Source organism: Octopus bimaculoides, chromosome 23, assembly GCF_046866305.1.
Source record: "Octopus bimaculoides isolate indiv1 chromosome 23, ASM4686630v1, whole genome shotgun sequence".
Taxonomy (NCBI): domain Eukaryota; kingdom Metazoa; phylum Mollusca; class Cephalopoda; order Octopoda; family Octopodidae; genus Octopus; species Octopus bimaculoides.
This window is the reverse complement of record NC_142950.1, coordinates 37,013,666-37,034,810: the sequence shown is the minus strand read 5'-3', so window position 1 is coordinate 37,034,810 and position 21,145 is coordinate 37,013,666. Positions and strand designations below refer to the sequence as shown.

The window sequence follows — 21,145 nt, the reverse complement described above, 5'->3', positions numbered from 1 at the left end:
AGTTTGTTTGGCGGCCGGCGGAAGAATTTCTATTTCGCGGCTGTGCTGCGGCCAGCTCAGTTTTGGTACTCGTTGAGAGTGGGATTTTTTTTTTAGTTAAAAATACGAGATTTTGTTTTTATGCCGAGGTATATCGTTCAGTGTTTCAACGACCAGCGTTAAGTAGGAGAAAATTACTTAAAAGAGGAGAAATTGAATAATTTCTCATATTAAATAATGGAAATGGGGTCACTCACAGTTAAAACTCTCACTAAGTGACTGGGCAAATTTCAATAGCGACTTCACAGAGAGGCTCGGACCTTTTCTCTCAGTCTATCATCATGAGTATTCTATGAGGTGGCCCTTAAAAAATACTTCCTTGTTTTGAGTCAACCTTGTCCTCATTCTTTTCCTTCTCTCGCTCCACGTTTTGAAAGTGAGATCCAGTTACATAATTAACAAAATACTGACAGTACGAAGTCGAAGCCCATTACCGCTAACTCGGCCGTCTGCAGCCAATGATCTAACAAACCCAAATTATTAGATGCATTATACAGTCAAATTATCAGCATCATGCTGACGAACCCACTAATAATGAGTTCTAGTATTCATTGCCACCTTTTGAAGTACACGTTCCCTACCCATGGTCCAACAACTCACTGTCCACTCTTACTCCATTCTGCTGCTAAATTATAAAGCATTCTCCAACCAAACAAATGCTAGACAGAGTGACTCGCTCTTAGCCGAGTATTGTCTCACTAGGAAAATTGCATCTGTGAAACCGTTTTGGGGAACAAAGTCAAACAGCATTTCATCTAGGCTAACTCTGTTCCTGATTGATTGGGCTATGACTCCTTCATTACCTGATCCAATAATTTCCTTTGCTCTTGTATCAGTTTGCAGCGATACTGCTATGCTAGTCTTTGGGTATCCAGTGGAGCATGTTCACTTAATTTCTTTTTTTCTAGTCTTTACAAATCCTTTCCATTCAGGGCCTGCATCTCACAACCTGCAACTTTGCAATACTTACACAAGAATCATACAATCTGCTTTTCACTTTGAGAGAAACCATTTGTAGTTGAATGAATTTGTTTCAGCCTCTTCATATTATGGCGACAAGACTTTTGGAACATTTCCCCTCACTGCTAATTATGTTACCTAAGTAACAGAAGCTATCAACTGGTTCTTAAGAGCCGTCCAGGCATCTAAAAGAATCTAGTTCAGGAAGATTTTACAATAAATTTAGTAAATAAAATTGCAGTTGCTTTAGAAATTTCTACATACATTAAAGAAAAACTTACAAAAATAAATACATGATGATGATGATAATGATGACATACATATTTCTTTTTGTAAACATAATGAAAACACAGAAATTGATTTTAACATTTATTGATAATTTTAAATAGTCAATTTAATAAATATTTTCTTTTTCCAAGGTTGTGTTTGTAAAAATGTAATCAATACTTTCTATTGATTTTGCACGTGTCAACTCTCACATTGCACAACTGCAAGCAATGATACAGCATTATTTTAGGCACTTGGCAAGAATTTTGAATATAAATTACATAACAGTAAACTTATTTTTTGCCACCTTGCTTTCTTTTTTGTCATTTATAACTTTAGGAGGTCAGAAAGCAACCTGGACATTGTGGAAAAGTTATCCAAATTACAAGGTCAACATGCCATTATGGCGGCTGCATCTTCACAGCTTGTGTAATTACATTCCCAGGGTTGTAGCAGTTCAAGTCGCTAAGTTCTGGACGGCTTTTCATAAGACAGGCAATTTGTATCTTCTTATAAGGCACTTTGTGACATCCATGCACTTTCCACTGGCTCAGTCCACCTGACTGCAAAGAGGTTGTATAGCCATGTAGTACTTATTTTAAGGATGTTTCTTTAATCAGGTCAACACACCTAATATATTAAAGAACATGTCTGACATAAATAAGACTTGCCACCTTCTTCTTAAGATAACGACTATACACTGCAAGACATCGTTAAAGATGACAAAAGGTGCTCCACTGGAAAGAAACAAAAACAAACACGAGAAATAATTAGAAAATTACTATTTGTAAATCTCACAAGGAGAGATATTCAGCAACAGTACTTTGGAGTAAAGATTATTTGCCAACATAACACGGCAGTCCAGGTTTAGGACGAATGTTGCAGTAATTTAGCCCCAGGAGACATCATCTCCAGCTGGCTATACGACACAATCTGTGTTCGAAAATATAAGGACACAGATTGTGTTGTATAGCCAGCTGGAGACAATGTCTCCTGGGGCTAAGTTACAACAACATTCGTCCTAAACCAGGTCTGCCATGTTATGTTGGCAAATAATCTTTACTCCACTAGAAATAATATTAAAACATAAAAAGCAGAAGAAATGAATATGAAGTGAATAAAGACACTTTAACTACAACATTGCAATACATTAACACAATGATAATTGTTATTTCATGAAATAAATCGACAAGTGTACAGTTTAGTTGTCTTAAAGATTTCTTTGTTGGTTCTTCAGTATCAAGAGAAAACTCTACAGCAGACAAAAGACTTACAAAAACAAGTAATATTTGTCTGATGAAAATAAAATTTGTCCGATACAAGTAACATTAATCTGATGAAATAATATTTGTCTAATGAAAATAATATTTGCCATTGACTTATATTACTTTGTTTTCCCTGCAAATGTTGTTATATGTTAGCCGTTTAATTATTTACTCATTAAATATGCTTCCACCTACATAACTCACAATAATTAGTGGATTTTAAATATTCAAAAGGTGTAAATTATTTTGAGTGAATTATTTTTTAAAGAATTCAAATTTTGTAGAACAAATAATTTAGTATTGGAGCACCAGGAGAAATATTATAAAAAAAAAGACTGATTTCTTACAATGAGAATCTCGTTCAACTGTGATCTTTACAGCAGAACAACATTGTAAAAATGGTATCCATTTAGCAAAATTCTCTTCCATTACTGCCAATGTTTCCAAACTGAAATTAATCCAATTTTCAAAATATAAAAATTTGATGACAAAATTAGATCAGTTCACATCATGAATATAATATTTGCATACTTATTCGTAATAGCTGTAGAGTCGCCATTTCCTTTCTATATAGCAATAACTCCAAGAATGTGTTTAAACTTGTTCATTCATTATATATATTATGTTTACTTTGCAGTCTAGATCTCTTGTTGGTAGTTTCACAAATCAGACCTGCTACGGAGTGTGAAAAGGCTGGACATGTACATGTGTGTGGATGTGCAGGCATGGCTGTATGGTTAAGAAGCTCGCTTCCCAACAAAATGGTTTCAGGTTCAGTCCCACTGACCTCTCGACACCTGGCATAGAACCACCTCCCCACATCAAATACACCTGACTACACACACACACACTCTCTCTCTCTCTCTGTCTTACTTGAGGGTTTTTTTCTTGTCTTGCAAGTTACTTGGCAACCTTACTAGTGCTGGTGGCATGAAAAAATGCACCCTAGACATGCTGTAAAGTGTGGTCAGCAGTGTAAACCATGCCAAACCATGCAAATGCTGACATTGGAGCTTGACACAGTCCTGTGGACCAACGGATTCTTGTCAAACTGTCCCATCCATGTCAGCATGAAAAATAAACATTCAATGATGATGATGATGATGAAGGTATGTGTGTGTGTGTGTGTGTTGAGTTAGCAGGTTAATCAGGGATGCAACTTGAAGACATAGGATAACAATTACTTCTTTACCCTTTGGTAACTGATTCAGAGCTGATAAAGTAAACTGAAAGGGAGAAAAGTTTTGTCGGGAAACTAATGAGAGAATTACAAACAACTGTTTCTGTTTCTAATTAAAAGAACTTACACACACTCACAGAATTAACTTAAACTGGTTGAGTAGAAAGAGATTAAATTAGTTGAGTAGAAAGAGAGGAATGCAGTAAAAAAGAAAAGCTGGAATAAACTTGTGTAATGTCTTAGACTTGACCTGATTTTATCAATTCCTTTTTTCCAATGATTGCTGAGACGAAGGGCTATTGACAATATCTGATCAAGCAGACCGCTGAAAACAGAACTCTTTTTCACCAGGAAACAATACTGAAGAATTTGTTCCAGATATTCTTCATGGCAGGATAACATCTCATCCAGATCAACTGACGTGTTCAGTGAATTGAGGAATTCTCTACTATGAACTATCTGCAAGAACAAAATAAAAATTTTAAAAATTTCTTTTAATGTTACCATATTCTTAGAGAAATAAATCAAAAATTAAAAGAAAGTTTTTAAAGGTTCAGTACAGTCAAACATATCTCTCTGGAAACTCATAAATTTTCCATTAATTGTAACTAAAAAAGAGGTGAAGAAAAAAAAAAGTCAAAAACAAAAGCTTACCTGATGCATTATATGAGAGTTAAGTGTATTTGTGAAATACAGTAGACGCATACGCAAAATGTGAAATCTGTGAATTGTTTCTTTGCGTAATGCTTCTTGACTTGAAGTTAACTCTTTCCTATTTCCCTGAAGCTTTTCCAATTCTATAAATAAACACAGATAAAAAGTAATAACATTGTATGAAATAATCATCATCATCATTTAACACCTGCTTTCGATGCTGGCATGGGTTGGACAGGTTGACTGGAGCTGGCAAGGCTGGAGGGCTGCCCAGGCTCCAGATGTAGGTTTTGACAAAGTTTCTACAGCTTGATCCATACTATTTCCTTACATTCATTAATCTACTGATGCCAGTAAAACACAGAATTTCAATATAATTCCTACACACACACACACACACACATCAGTAAGTTTAAGAGTAAACACTGTCACAAGGACTTCAACATTAGACTTTTAATGAACAAAACTATAAAAGGTAATTCTCAGTCTTTTAAATTGATAATACCTTTAAGACCAGAAATACCGTTTTAAAATCAACAACACCTTTTTTTTGAAGTCAGCAATAAATTTTTAAAAATCAGCGAGAATTTATGGATATCAATATCTTTGGAATCAGTGGTACCTTCTTCTTTATATATTCTCCATTATTCTGCAGATGAGTCATTTTATTTTTTTAGCCTTTGCTTTTGTAGCTATTTTATGTATTCCTTAAAATACAGGTTCACAATATTAGTTGCATCACATTAAAACTATTACCTTACTTTGGGTATTGCATAGAGTAGAAAAAAAATTCTCATCAAAAAGAATTGGTAATTCAAAATATGATCCAAAAAAAATCTGTTCTGTTAGTGTTATAGAGAAAAACAACATGCTTACCATCAAAGCGCAGAGTATCCAGGGAGAATTTTACACGTTTGATCTTCAGTAACATCTTAAATATCTGATTATATTTTGTAATACTTTTGGAGCTAATAATCATATTGACAGGCCATGGGATCTGAAGTAGAAACAATTTATTTCATTATTTTCCCCCTTATATGTGAGTGGCTTGAGAGTAAGAAAAGGGTATGAAAAATAATTATTAAATATTTAATGATATAACAAAGATCCATTACTAATGAAGTCATTTGAATTACAACAATTACGAAGAATGTAATGTTAAAAGATAGACTGAGTTGTGAATACTTACAGCATATGCTAAGTTGATACAGTCTGTATCATTCAACTGCATATCAGCATCGATGGCTGGTGGACGAGGCAGTTTCTGTACAAATACTGAAAGCCTAAACGTAGTGAAAAAACAAAGAAAAAAAAAGATATACTTATCTGAAATAAAAGAAAAAAAATATCTAGTGGCAAGATTTAGCAACGGAACACAAGAATAGTGCCAACATCATACAACAATCAGCTGGTAGAGGGATTGATTTGATAGGAGCTGATTCTTGGGTTAAAAAGTTATAACTACAAACCTTGTCATAATAATGGTTTAAAAATTGGGTAAAAGGTCAGCAATTTTTGCTAAAAATAGACAAGCCAGTTACATTGACACCAACGCCCAACTGGTACTTATTTTATTGACACCCCACCCCCAAAAAATGAAAGGCAAAGGTGACCCAGCATTATTTGAACTCAAAATGAGAAGCAGGAAGAAATGCCACTAAGTATTTTGTCTGGCATGCTAATGATTCTGTCATCTCAGCACTTTAAATCCTACCAAAGTAATTTTATTGTTTTTGAATGCTGGTTAAAAAAAACAAAAAAAACGACAAATAATTTTTTTGTGAGTTGCAGTAGGGAGTGTATAATTAATTAAATCAACTTCAGTCCAGGACAAGTAATTAATCATTTTATCAACACCAGCAGGATGAACATTAACGTTGACCTTGGCAGGATTCAAACTGAGAATTAAGAGGTTTTAGAATAAACTTGAAAAGACTCTGCAGTCAACTTGAAAATGGCTGTGCTTGATATGCACAAAAAAATTAAGCAGAAATTTCATGCAGTGTACTCAATAGGGGTGCACAGGAGGAGTATAGAGGAATCAATAATTGGTTAATGGCAAAAGAATACTTTGTTTGTGGTGGATACACAGAAACAGGGAGAAGGTAGAGCACCAGAAAAATAAACTTGTTGCAATGTTTGAGAGGCTGTATAAAAATTAGAGTTAAATATCATCCCGAAGAAGTGAGGTTTGCATTAATTTATATATAAATACAACAAAAATAATTCATTGGAAACAAATGGGAGACTTACTTGCCAATTTCATCAGGAAAGTTTTTCTCAAGAGCTTGTCTTAATGCTCGATTCAAGAATGCAACATTTATGTGAGATTCTAGCTGATGCTGCATCTACAAAAGCAATAGAGTTGATTCAGAAGATAACTTAATTCCAGTTCACAGGGATTCTGTAGAAGTAATGGTTTCTAATTTTAGCAGGAAGCTGGCAATTTTGAGGGGAAGGGATTAGTCAGTACTGTCAACCCCAGTTCTTGATTAGTATTTTATTTTGTTGACCCCACATACAAAGTGAAGTTGACCTTACTAAGATTTGTACTCAGAATCTCATGAGGTGGAAGAAATGCTGCAAGACCCCAACCAATCTCTCAACTTGCCACCTTTTGATTCTGTAAAAGCTAATAAACCTACAAACGATCTTCAGAAAGATTTTGGTTACTGAGTACCTTTTGAGTGTTGGACCTCACAGAAGTGTGGTGGCTGAGTTCCTTTCAAGCGTTGGGCCTCATGGAGGCAATGACCAAGACCTTTGGCATTATGTTGTGCTTGAGAAGACCCATCTAGCCGAGCAAAATCGCAGTCATGGCAGATACCGATGTCATGCAAATTGGCATCCGTGCTGGTGGCACGTAAAAGCACTCATTACACTCTTGCAGTGGTTGGCATTAGGAAAGGCATCTAGCGAAAGAAAACCATGCCAAATTAGACTCGATCCTGGCACAGCCTTCCAGTGTGCCAGCCCAGTCAAACTGTCCAACCCATACCAGCATGGACAATGGACGTTAAATGATGATGATGATGATGATATAAGATATGATTTTGACCCTTTAGTACCCACTGTTTTAAAGAAATAGCTTTGAAGAGAATTTTATGTAGGAGAAAAATTAAATCCTTATTGAATTTATTTACTTACACCATAAAATAGCTTTGTATAAAATTCAAACATTGTGTCTCCAGCTTCCATTAGAAAGAAATTCTGAAACAGTAATAAAAGAATGATGGAAAGAAAGAAACTTTATTTCTACAATAACACATTCATTTGACAATATTATATTTCCATTTAGCGCAAGGATCACACATTATAAAATAATGTTAGTGTTAGGAAGGGCATTCAGTTATTGCAACTATGCCAAATTGCAATGCACAAGTGACCCATTTGCAATGGTAGTAACTCTGAACAAGAATTGAGGATTGTGATCACTCCTCCAATGCATGCCAAAATAGAAAGCCACATGCTTAAATAAAATAAGTCAAAAATGGAGTGGAATGAACGATGTGGTCTCAGAATACCGAAAGTCTGGATGATACAGGCAGCAGAGGATGGAAGTTCTGAATTAAATAAGTGACAAAAGTAGGAAACGTATTTCTCTTTCATTCAATATAAATTTTTGTCTTTGAAATGCAAAAGAAAAAAAGCACCCTTTCAAAAATGAAAACTTTAGGAATTATTAACTTACCCTCATAGCTGTTAAGTAATCCCAGACATTATGGTCAGTAATTATGGATTGTACAACTTGTTGGCATATCCATAAACACTTATCTCTGATGAGAGGATACAGACAATATTCCATAACATGTTCTATTGGATGAATACATTTCCAGCTGGACATCAGACATTTGGTTCTAGGAGAAAAACAAATTCCCAATCGATCAATCAATCAATCTATCTACACGCATACATATATATTTATGTATGTAACCTATATAGCAGATTTATAAACTGGACAAATTTAGCTATTTCTCTGTAGATTGAAAAAATGGAAAAAGCCTTAACTGATGTTCTCATCAGAGGTCTGTACATAAATTTGATCAATCTTATGTATATTTATATATATAATTGTTTTAAATGTGTGTGCGTGCAAATATATATATACAGACCCACAAGCCAATCAGCTGAGAAATCCATGATGACTGCTTTTTGGGATGACAAGGGTATTGCTCTCCTTCAGTTTCTGGAATGTGGTTGTACAGTGAACATTGAGACACTTAAAAAGCTTAGAGGATCCATGGGAAGGAAGAGACCAAAGAAGGATCAGGAAACAATCCACATTCACCATGACAACGTGAGACCACACACATCTTTGGTAACAAATTAAGTGGCAAGAAATTCAGATTGGTCAGTGGTCTCCATCCACTATACAGTCCAGATCTGGCACCCCCTAATTTTCACCTGTTCAATCCAATGGAGTACAATCTTTGAGGACAAGGATTTTATGAAACAGATGAGGTGAAGGGAGTACAACAGTGTACATCCGGAATTTTTCAAAGAGGATTCAAGAATTAGATTCAATAATTTTACCCAGCATTTTGCCTGGTCTGCTAACAATTCTGCCAGCTCACTGTCTTAGGAATTTGTCACTTGAAATCCAGGTTTTTCAGGTTTAACCCTTTTGCTACTAACTCGGCTGTAACTGGCTCTGGCTCTGTAGTACAAATGTCTTGTTTCCATAAGTTTTGAATTAAAATCTTCCACCAAACCTTAGTCACAATTTATGTTCCTAACACTAGCTTAATGATAACTAAGTTATTTTACTAAATTCTTTGTTATATTTAAAATAATTGAAAGAAACACAGAGTATCTCAAAATGAATACAATAACGAAAGGGTTAATACAGAAGGACAGAAACCCACCAGATCAAACTGGGTGAATCTGTAAATGACTTTGTTCGCATTACTATGGAACCATTTGATAATGATAGTGCTGCAGTTCGACTGGATTAACCCAGTAGCCCTTAACAATGACAAAGAATTATTGATTGGAGCCTGGTGCAGCCTTCTGGCTTGCCAGCCATCAGTCAAACTGTCCAACCCATTCCAGCATGGAAAGCAGACATTAAACGATGACGACGATGATGATGATAAACAACAATGTTGACTTCAAAGCAATACTCTTTTACTTACGTCTCTCTTACATCACATTGAGGTGAAGATGTTTTAAGCCCTTTTTTGAAAAGAGAATCCAGATTTATTTGTAATAAAGGGTTGCACTGATCATCCAATACCTTCTTGGTTGGAAATTCTAAATGAATAGTATCATTGGTATTAATTAAAGGAATGACATCTTGACCGCCACCACGATTTACTTCTTTATCAAGATACTCATTAAGACAGGTGAGAAACATTTCAAACAATGACTTGGAATTCTGATCTGAAAAAAATAAATAAATAAATAAAAAGTCAGTTTACTCAGCTGACAAAAACGAGTTGTACCTGTATTTCAAAGGACCAGACTTGTCACATTCAGTGTGACACTAAATCTTCTTGAGAACTACATTAAGCATGTCTGTGGAGTACTCAGCCACTTGCACATTAATTTCACAAGCAGGCTGTTCTGTTGATTGGATCAACTAGAACACTCATTATAGCTGACAGAGTGCCAGATTTTTTTTTTTATTTGGAAAATAATAAAATAAATGGAAGGATTTTGTCAAGTAACTTACTTTTTCATTATTAAGTTGGTGTGGGAACATAACTTAGCAAAAAGTTCTTTCACAAAATTATAATAGGTTCCATTTTAAGCAAAGACACTTTAAAATGATGTACTTTCAGGTGGATTGGTATGAAAATGTTAAAAGAAGTGAAAGCACAGACTTACATTGTAAAGGATTTTGTTTGATTAACAAAGTATTCAAACAGTCCAGGGTGTTGAAAACATCCATAGATTTTCCTGCTTTAATAATTGGTTCTAGAATAGTGTTCAAGAAATGGGGTGTCCAGTCATGAATGACATAAGCAACCTCACTGAAGGAACTGGTAGCATCATCCTTAACTTCGCTCTCAAGAATAGGACTCTGTGAGTTAGTGTTGGAAAATTTGATGACAAGTGACTGTTCCCAGAATGTTTCATCAAGGGTCAACGGTATTTGACTTCTAGAAAGAAAAAGAGAAAAAGAGAGAGAGAAATCAGTGTATTTTTAAGTGTAAAGAATTATTCAGTATTTAGCAATGTGTTAATTTATTTTCTGGTATTCTGTGAGATGGCTGGCCTTGGCGAAATATCTTGCCTGGAAACAGGTGAGGACTGGCACAAGGAAGGGCATTTGGCTACAGAAAATCTGCCTTAATAAGCTTCCATTATATATATATATATATATATATATTATATAAGCACACACACACACACACATATATATATATTATGTGAACCTTACCTTTGAATAATAAATTCTTTATGAAAATCCTGCAGTTGACCATTGGTGATCCATTCATCAATAATATTAATATAGGGTCGAATTGTATTAATCCATAAAGGAAAAGCTATTGAGAGCTGTAAAGAGAAAGAACAATTAGGAAAAGTATTAGAAAATATTCTACAGGAGAAGTGAATTATTCAAAAGCTCACAATATCACATTAATACAACTTTGATTACAGTTACTAATCAAATATTATTAAATACAAGTACAAGTATTTATCTGCATATTAGATGTAGATGATCTAATTAATGTAGATAAACATGATGTAACTTATTGTCATTCTGAATGTTGATGACTGAAAATGAAGTCATTTTACAGCTAAGGTTTGTAGCGTTTTAAATGTTAAATTTTACAGAGTTGTTTCCTAGGTCTTCCTTCCCTTAATAAGTTCCAGTGTGTCTTATATGATGAATATATCATCTGTGTAGATTGTACATTCATGTTTTGATATCATTTTGTTTCCTATTATGGTCATGTAGGAAGGCTCTACATATGATATTTCTACATCAAAAACAGTATATATTCCATATTTATTGTTGAAAATCTTTTAAAAAGATTTTGATAAAACTGAATCATGGAGGTGTTTAATTTGAAATATTTTTAATATCTTCTTTGGGAACAAAAGAAAAACATTACATTAAATACAATAATAATTCTGATGACAGTGACTTACCAATTTTGTCTGATTCATGAGATGTAATTCCATCACTTTATCATAGAGACAGCTCAATAAAGCAGCTGCTTTTTCACTGCTGCTTTCAACTGATTTAAACTTCTGTACACCATTCACATAAATATTATAAATAAGTGTAAGTTTTTCAATCCAGGGTTCAAGTTGTTTTTGTAGAATAAGAATTGTAATTGTTGTCTCTGTTTGAAAAACAATCTCAATATGAATATAAAATGCCTTCATATAAATATAAGTCTTAAGTTTTAAATAAAGATACAGGAGGGAAACTTGTAACATTGTCAGGGGATAAGGCTTGTAAAGTGACTGTCATCTCTGTTTTTGTTCAGATGCAACACAAGCATACTGGCAGTCATTCAGAGTGAAGGAGATTGAAGATAATTTTTAAAAAAAGTATAAAATATATTCTTTTCTACTGAAGGCACAAGGCCCAACATTTTTGGGGAGGGGAACAGTCGATTAGATTGACCCCAGTATGTAACTGGTACTTAATTTATTGACCCCGAAAAGATGAAAGGCAAAGTCGACTTCGGTGGAAGTTGAACTCAGAATGTAAAGACAGATGAAATACCACTAAGCATTTCGCCCGGTGTGCTAACGTTTCTGCCAGCTTGAAGTATAAAATATATTGTTTCCTTTATTTTATTTTGATACGAGAAAGTGGAAGAAAACAATACTAAAGATGACTTTACCAAAGCTAAAATTTATTCTTACCTTGTTTTTGTACATTCTGTTCCAACTTGCACAGCACTGATTTATATTCATGTACAAATTGGTCAATAGAAAATGCAAAGGCTTCATAAGTCAAAGAATTGGTTTCTTTAGATTCTTGGATATTTACTGGTTTCTCAGAAACAGAATCAATGAATGACATCAGTTCCATTATCAGAGCACCTGCCTTCAGGAAAATATGCACACTATTCTCAAGTGCAATCTGGAAAACAAAAATTGTGTCCAGTTTTCTTAGAAAAAATACTAAGAAAAATCTACTATTTTGAAGCATTTGGTAAAATAAGAATAAAATTACGCCAGCTTGGAAAAACAGACATAAAAACAAATGATAAATTTTATTTATGTTTTATGATATGTTAACTATGTGCAGAAATTTTGATGGTGTATATATGTGTTTGACAGCAAATGAATAGTAAATTGCATGAGTTATGCGTTTCATAAATTGGATTCTTAGGTCGTCTTTAATTTGGAAGTTTCATCAATTTAAAGCATCTCTATGTGTAAAGAAACATTTGCAAAAGAAAGTGCTCTTTTGAACAGATGGATTTTGAATAGGAATACAAATTTGAAAGATGGACCCTTAACATAAAAGACAAAAAGGATTTACTTGCTGAAAGACCAAGCTATTTTAATAGCAGAATGAACATGATCCAGTGGCTTGCCAAACTAGTTGCATGTATTGATCAGTTACTAACTGTCCAATTGTATGTTTGCAACAGTTTGTTTTCAATGCAGGAAAGACCAGTTTGTATCTGGAGCCTACCCAAGGATATAAAAACCCTTGCATTCCATTTCGCTTCATCTTTGGCAGTAGCCATTGACCATACACGTGTTGAGTCAGCGTTGATGAACCAGAAATATAGACATACACAAACACTTTCAAAACTTCTATCTAAGGGGAAATATCAGAATCCTCAATTCATTTGAAAATTTCCAATACTTGTGAATGAACAGAATTAAAATCACATAACTTACTTGAGAAAGATGTGTCAGTCGAATATTTTCTCGAAGTTTGTAGTTTGTTCCAGTATATTGAAATATAAAGGTGTCAGAAGTACCAAGCAACATCCTACAAAGGAAAATATCATTGGAAAATAGTTCAAGTGAAAGAAGTAAAATACAAAAACTACTCAAAAAAATTTCTGTATTTTTTCAAAAGTATCAGAAGGATTAAATACAGCTGCTTGTGTGTGTGTGTGTGTGTGTAAATACACAACCGAAAAAACAAAAAATAAAACAACAGAAAAAAAAAATACTGGGTGAATCACGAATTCAAAAGAAAACTTATTTCATCGAAACTAAACATTCAGGATGTTCTAAATCAAGGGATACAAAATGAATCCTGGAACTATGTTGTTTGGTGCGTAAATGTTTTCCATGTGAAATCACTTAAAAAACACAATTTGTCTGAATATTTTGATTGAAATTATATGAAATTATAAAACTGGACAGTTTTCAGTAGTTTGGTAATACTTGACCACAAGGGGTTTCAGGGCATTTACATAATGAAAGGGTTAAACACGTCTACTATGTAAAAACATTATATATGTGTGTGTGAGTTCTGGCCAAAAAAAAAAAAAAAATGCAAATATACCTACACACATATACACTAATCAAAGTGGAACCAAGAATTATAACAATGTCCAGCAAAGCTTAATCTACCTTAAATGCTTGAAAAACACGAAATTGGTTGTTACCATTTATTAGCTTTCTATGAGTGGGGACTGTACAACAATATAGAACCAAGAAATAAATCTAAATGTAAGGGCTGAAATATATGATAAAAATCATACAAAAAAACAGTGAAAAAGAATCATACCATATTATTTCACGAATAATTTGGCTTTCAGTCACAGTTTGTTTATTTTTAAATGGATAACTTCTGTGGTCATAGAGTTCCCTGAAAGTAAAATTCAAGACTGCCTTTATTTCCACACACTTACAACATATTCTGCACATTTAGATATTTTGCAATAAATACTAATGAGAGTATTTTATAAAGGTAAATTGTTTGGAAAGGAAACAAAAAATAGAAAAGAAACTGCAACGATAAAAGTAGGAGATAGAGTAGAAGTTGTGGGGTAAATTTATGTACATTTGTAATATTTGTTTGAAAAAAAAACATGTCTATATAGGGAAAGTTATGAAGAATGGAATTTATTTATCAAAATATATATAATTAAGCAAAAAATATATAAAACTACAAAAGTGATGAAGTGGGTTGACAGAGAAGACAAAATTGATGATAAAAAAAGAGATTTTCATTCATATTTGATCCGTTTCGAAACAATACAATATAAGTTAAACCAAAAGATATAATTAGGAAGACTTCAATAAATAATTAGGTCCTTACCATTCTTTAACAATATTATAGTAGTTGCTGTTTTCAGGAATATTTTGTGGTGTTCCATTCCAGTAAGAAGTGGTAATATTTTTATTTAACCATTCATATCCCAATATGTTGGCTTCTGGTTGTGTTCGACATTCTGAAGTGTTTTTAGAAATATTTAAATCTTTTAATGAACTCTCAACAGGGACCATTTGTTCAGAATCTTTTATTTTTGTCTCATCAGCTTCTCTGATGTAGTCAACACCATCATCTTCATCATCATCCAGATCACTGAATTCCTAATTGAATGGAATAAAGCAAGCATCAAGGGATCAAATTCATATCTGTCAAAAAATCAAACATGACATTTAATAAAAAATATTTTATTTTGCTTTTTAAAAATTTACATTGATTTTATCAATGAATTAAAAGTTGTTGAGATGCTTACAGGAGCCCCAAGATGTGTATGTAAAATATAATTAATAATATAAATAATAATTAATCAAGAAAATGTATTTAATCCATTAACTTTAATATAATCATCTTCATCATCATTTAACGTCCGTTTTCCATGCTGGTATGGGTTGGACGGTTTGACTGAAAACTGGTAAGCCAGGGAGCTGCACCAGGTTCCAATTTGATTTAGCAAGGTTTCTACAAGTGGATGCCCTTCCTAATGCCAACCACTCCAAGAGTGAAGTGGGTGCATTTTACGTGCCACTGGCACGGGTGCCAGTTACATAACAACAGCATTGGCCACGACTACAATCTCACTTGGTTGACAGGTCTTCCCAAGCATGGTTTGTTACCAAAGGTTTCAGTTGCCTGTCACTGAGGCCCAACATTCAATCATTGACATGGCTTTATAGCTACAAACAGATGTAGACATGGCTGTGTTATTGGCTGAAAGGTTTGTTTGGCATCTATGCAGTTTTGGGTTCGATCCCACTGTGCAGTGCATTCTGAGAATAGCCTCAGGTCAACCAAAGTCTTATCAGTGAAATTTGGTAGACAGAAACTGTGTGGAAGCTTTTGAGACACACTTCTTCTATTCCGGAGTGCTAGACTTAACACTGCTACCTGGCTCTTGGGTACCTGTACTTGTACCTGTTACAAGAAACTACCCTCAGACCATAATGTTTACTATTTAATCTTTGATTACAACTAAATAGAATTTATTCCATTAGCATCAAATATATATATAAAAAAAAAGCAAAGACAACTTACTGAAGAACTTGAATATGAGCCATAGTAGACATCTTCGCCCTCCCTCAGATACGCTGCCCAATCAAAATCCTTGTCTTCTTCTGAAATGATGTTAAAAATATATATAAAAGAAAAAAAAAAAAGAAATTTTATCAAAACTACTTCTAAAAATAATAGCCACTCCCCATACAAAGGAAGAAGTGTAGAGATTTGTTCTTGTTATTTCAAAATGTTCGACAAATTAGGTTCCTAAGACTCGTCGCAACTTAGAATCTTTTCAATCAAAGGTTTATCTAATTAGAGTTACCTGCAGCTAAACAACAACAGGAATTCATAAACTTACCCACAGTGATACTTTTGCTAGATTCATAGGTACTGCTCCCAGTTGGACTGTTAGCAAGTTCAATTAAAAGGCTCAGAATCGAGTAATGTGTGTCCGACTGTTAAAAGCATGAAATCAATAAAATATGGCTATAAATTATGAACACACATATATATATATATAAATTGAATTATATATGAATTATAAATAAGTTTATAAATTAAAAATGTGTATAAAAATGATGAATATGTGTATAAATTATAAACACACACACAAATTATAACAAATTATAATAAATCTTAGAAAGGAGATGTACTGCAACAATTTAATTCTGTGTTTTGGAAAGGAAGAAAATGCCAATCTTATGTTAATGGAAGTCAATAAAATGTTAGAATGGCAATGGAAATATGCAGAAATCAATGAAAAAGGAACAAATATGGAATGAAAACTTTTGATGTTCATAATCACTTAAATGAATAAATAATAATAATAATGGTTTCAAATTTTGGCACAAGGCCAGCAATTTCAGAGAAGAGGCCAAGTTCATTACATCAATCTCAGTGCTCAACTGGTACTTATTTTACCGACCTCGAAAGGATGAAAGGCTAAGTCAACTTCGGCGGAATTTGAACTCAGAACATAAGGACGGATGAAATGCTGCTAAGCATTTTGCCCAGCGTGCTAACGATTCTGCCAGCTCACCACCTTTAATAATAATGGCGAGATGGCTGAGTACTTTTCGAGCATTGGGCCTCATGGAGGCAATGACCGAGACCTTTAGCATTATGTCATGCTTGAGAAGACCCATCAAGCCAAGTAAAATCGCAGTCATGGCAGATACCGGTGTCATACAAGTGGCACCCAAGCCAGTGGCACATAAAAGCACCCATTATAATCTTGGAGTGGTTGGCGTTAGGAAGGGCATCCAGCTGTAGAAAACCACGAACTGTCCAACCCATGCCAGTATGGACAACAGACATTATATGATGATGATGTGTTTATCTATTCCATAGTTGATTCTTCTACCAATATACAAAAACAAGATTAAAATATTTTATGATAAAATAATTTAACCTGGTGCCATACTTACATGGTCAAACATTTTCTGGTCAAATAATGGTAGACCAAGAAATTTAGTTGTTAATTCTCTTAAAGCTTTAGCCTTATCATCTTGGGAGTGGACAGCAAATTTTTCACATAATCTGAGGTAATAAGATTCAAATTAAGACATGTGATGAGAGTAATTATTTTATTTTGATAGCATGCAAGGTACAGGATAACATACACTTTCCATTTCAGTTGGCAATAGATGATGTGTAGTGTTTATTGAAATGCAAAGCATCATTATATAAGGACAGATGTAGACATATCTTAGTCTTTAAATAAAACTGTCCTACATATTCAATGTAGATATTTGAGGTTTCTTCCTTTGCATCTCTTTCCGACACTACCCTGGTCACTCCCACACTCTTTTCTGTAATGTAAGGAGTCATTGTTGCTCCTCTATAGCAAGAAACCTGTTCTGTTTAAGCCCTTTCTCTCAAACTTCTCATCTCCTGGTATAAGGCTGCCTCCCTCAGGCAAAGGAGAGTTTTGTCTTGCTAGCTCCTGATGCCACAAAAACAACACACCCAGTACACAAGTGGTTAGTATCAGGAAGGGCACCTGGCTACAGAAACCATACCAAAGCAGACATCGGAGCCCAATGCAGTCCTTGAAGCTGCTGGATTCTGTCAAACCACCCAACTCATGCCAGTATGGGACACAGGCTTCAAATGATGACAATGAGGATCATAAATAAAACACAGCATTACAAAGATGACAGAGAGCATCAATGAGCAGAAATCTGTAATGATACAAAAGAACTTGGACCAAATTTGAAAACATTCCCTGAGGAGTGTAAGGAGTCCATATTTTCAGTCTTTGAAGTTTTCAAGACAGAATTCAATTTTGGATCAAATACAACATCACTGTGGAGGTGAGAAAAAAAACAAAACATTTTCAGCAGGTAAAAAATTTGTTGTATAAATGTGATGGTAATGAAAGTGTTATGAATTGATGAATAGAAGGGAGACAGACAAATATTTTCTTTTAGACTTAGACACAAAGAAAATAATGATTACAATAGGAAGAGAGAGAATAAGGTGCAGGAAATAAAAATAGAGCGCATGGAAATGCCATTATTTTATGCGTTTACCTCTGTCAGAATATATTCTGCCATTCTACAAGAGAAACAAAAAATACAAATACTGAAAAGTTAATTAATTTTACAGCAAATAATTGTCGAAGTAAATATTTACCCATCAATCTTTTGGTTAACTTTGTGTGAATCGACTGACAAGAATCGATGATATTTAAAATTGGAGATGGCATAAGAATAGCTGTCCTTGAAGTCATCGCTAGTCTCATCCTGCAAGTAGAGACATTAAAGAATTAATACAGGATAATGGATGAAAGTGTGGGTCCTCATAAAAGACTGAATTGGAAGCAGTTGAGAAAAAAGAGAAGGGATATTATTTGTAAGTTATAGAAGAAGAGACCAAAGAAGTCGTTTTTTGGTAGATATGAATGCTGGAATCATTGTGTAAAGTGGCAACCTCATGTTGATCAATAGTCTGTGAGTAGAATGTGATTGACAGAACCTGCTTGTATACATGTGTGTGTGTGTGTGTGTCCTGCACAGCTGTGTATTAGGAAAGGATGTAAACAATGGTAAGGAAAGGTTAAAAATAATACAGTCTGTTTTAAGCAAAGTCCTTTGTGATATAAGTTCTACACAGTTTCAGATACTCCTTTCTCATTCTCACAGTTAGATATACAGTGAACTAATGATTGTAATGTTGGTAAACAATAACCATCAACAGCTGCAACATTAAAAATAAATGTATTAAAAACATTTGGAAAAGATTTGATGGTTGAAGTATCATCTTGAAAGGGGCCCCCACAAGGGTTGCAAAACCTATTAGAAATAGCAGCCAAATCTCCTTCAAATCACACAACTGTTTTAAATAGTGTGAGGCTCAGTTGCAAAAACATGATGGTCACCATTGAAAGTCCTCTGAACATAGGTCAGCTTGGCCATAGTTAATTGGAGGCAAAAATAATAACAATCATGCAACATTCACAGTGCTCTCTTCGGGCAGTTATCCAGGGGTCTCAAGGAACCAATTCTAATCTATGTGTGCTGTAATTATATATGTTGGGGCACCAGTGCCCTGCTTTATCCTAAGGGACTGTAACATTCTTTAAGATGGCCCTGTGCACTCATATGATTAATAGCAGCCAGTAGAAGTGAACTGGCGATACGCAGATCACATCCAGGCATTTGACCGACTGAACTGGTAGTGTTACACAACAGTGCTCACACACTGTTCATCTTCGTCACGATCCTGTGTGTATGTGTACGTGGCTAAGCTAATGCTGAGCACTCTGAGGTGGATTGTCACAGCCGGACAAAAAACAAAGGGGGGGGGAGTTAGTGCTAAAGTGTATAAGCGCTTATCCAACCATAACAATATAGGAACAGAACAGACAAGAACACACAACAGGAGTTTGGGATATCCATATTAGACGCCATACGATAAACCTCATCATTCGAAGTGGACATGTGAAATTAATTCGTGGACATAGTGCCAAGTCATTCAACTGACAACCTACTACGAACAAACAGGATCCAATGACCTGCTGGAAACAGTAAATAAATCTCCCTCAAATCACACCCAGCCATCTTAAACGAAAGACAAGTAGGTAATGCTGTCCATTGTCTGGAAAATAGATGGAATGGTTATGGCAGGAATACTTTCGATTATGGCTGATCTCAGGCTAAACATCTGACTCTATACGGGGAAACGAGGGTGGGAGCCCCTTCATCGTCGTAAATAATAGATAAAAATCTTCCTACAAGAAAAACATCGAATTATGCAATACCCCGGAGAAGGATTGGGTAATTTTTTAATTATAAAAACCTGTTCAGTCAGGGCTAAAGAACGACAAACTATCCATTACTATATTCCTGTCTGCTCGACCAGGACATCGCAACATCAATAACAAAGTCACTTAATTTAATTATCGGTAGAAACTGGGACAATACAAATTTATATCATGCTTATTTAGTTAATAAATATTTGTAAAATCATTTATAATTCAATATTGAAGACACGAGTGTCGAGTATGATGTCTATATTTCGTAAATAGAGATGGTAGATCAATGAGTGATGATTAATAGAAAGGATTAATTGGTAGTTATTATATTAGGTAGACACTGGATTAGTTAATTAACGATGTTTCTCCACAGATTCTAAATATTTTATTTGGTTAATCATCGTCGGTAAACATCGACAGGAAAGAAAAACCAAACAACAACAATTGACAAGTGTTCAGCAGATTTCAAAATATAAACAGTGCTTTTAGATGGCTAATCATTGATTAATCTGCACCTGCACACATACATACGTATATATGTATGTCTTTTACCTTGATATCACAGACTAATTTAATTAAATTCCTGCACAAATGTTCGTAATTCACTTTCCTTCGCGCCATCTTACTTTCAATCTCGAATCTTTCTCTTCTCTTCCCGTGAGAACTGAAACGATTACCACAGCCCAACCTCTTACATATCAGAAATGGGATTTTCTTATTTCTATAGGATCTTGAAGAGAAACAACACTGACTCAAATTAATGAATAGTGTGTGTGCGCGTGCGCCAGTGCGTCCGCGCGCGCGTGTGTGTGTGTGTGTGGAAGGGGGGAGTATGAATATGAATACAGAAGCTGGAGGTTTCAAAGCAGTTGTCCATAAATATCTTCGTTTTCTTTGATTTCCAAAGAGGCATTTATATCTGGAGGGCAGCTGACCTCTATGATGGTACATACCTTTGCCCCTCTGTCCCAAACAACAATATCCGGCCTGTTATGTATACATTTCACTGAAGTTTTGATGGGAATATTCCACCAGTATTCCTTGTGTTGGTGCTTATGAATGTATTCCATAACAGAGATGATTTCTAAGTTTATTTCAGGAGAGTCTTTTTTGTGGATGGCATTGTAAATTGTTTTAGCAATGTATGTATGTTT

General features: G+C 34.5%; 1 protein-coding gene across 1 annotated transcript; it reads right to left on the bottom strand.

The window, feature by feature from the left end:
- Nucleotides 1-1,355: 1,355 nt before the first annotated feature.
- On the bottom strand, nt 1,356-20,627 carry LOC106873973 (gamma-tubulin complex component 5). Its single transcript, XM_014921520.3, has 22 exons — nt 20,544-20,627; nt 18,371-18,480; nt 17,161-17,272; nt 16,092-16,188; nt 15,770-15,849; nt 14,567-14,841; nt 14,033-14,113; nt 13,189-13,282; nt 12,196-12,415; nt 11,467-11,663; nt 10,751-10,866; nt 10,195-10,469; nt 9,501-9,747; nt 8,057-8,222; nt 7,513-7,575; nt 6,619-6,713; nt 5,555-5,648; nt 5,242-5,362; nt 4,366-4,508; nt 3,962-4,170; nt 2,879-2,979; nt 1,356-2,003 (listed from the first exon to the last, which is right to left on the bottom strand). Exons 1-22 carry the CDS (start codon nt 20,610-20,612, stop codon nt 1,960-1,962), a joined length of 3,009 nt encoding a protein of 1,002 aa, XP_014777006.1. The 5' UTR covers nt 20,613-20,627; the 3' UTR covers nt 1,356-1,959.
- Between the last annotated feature and the right edge of the window lie 518 nt (nt 20,628-21,145).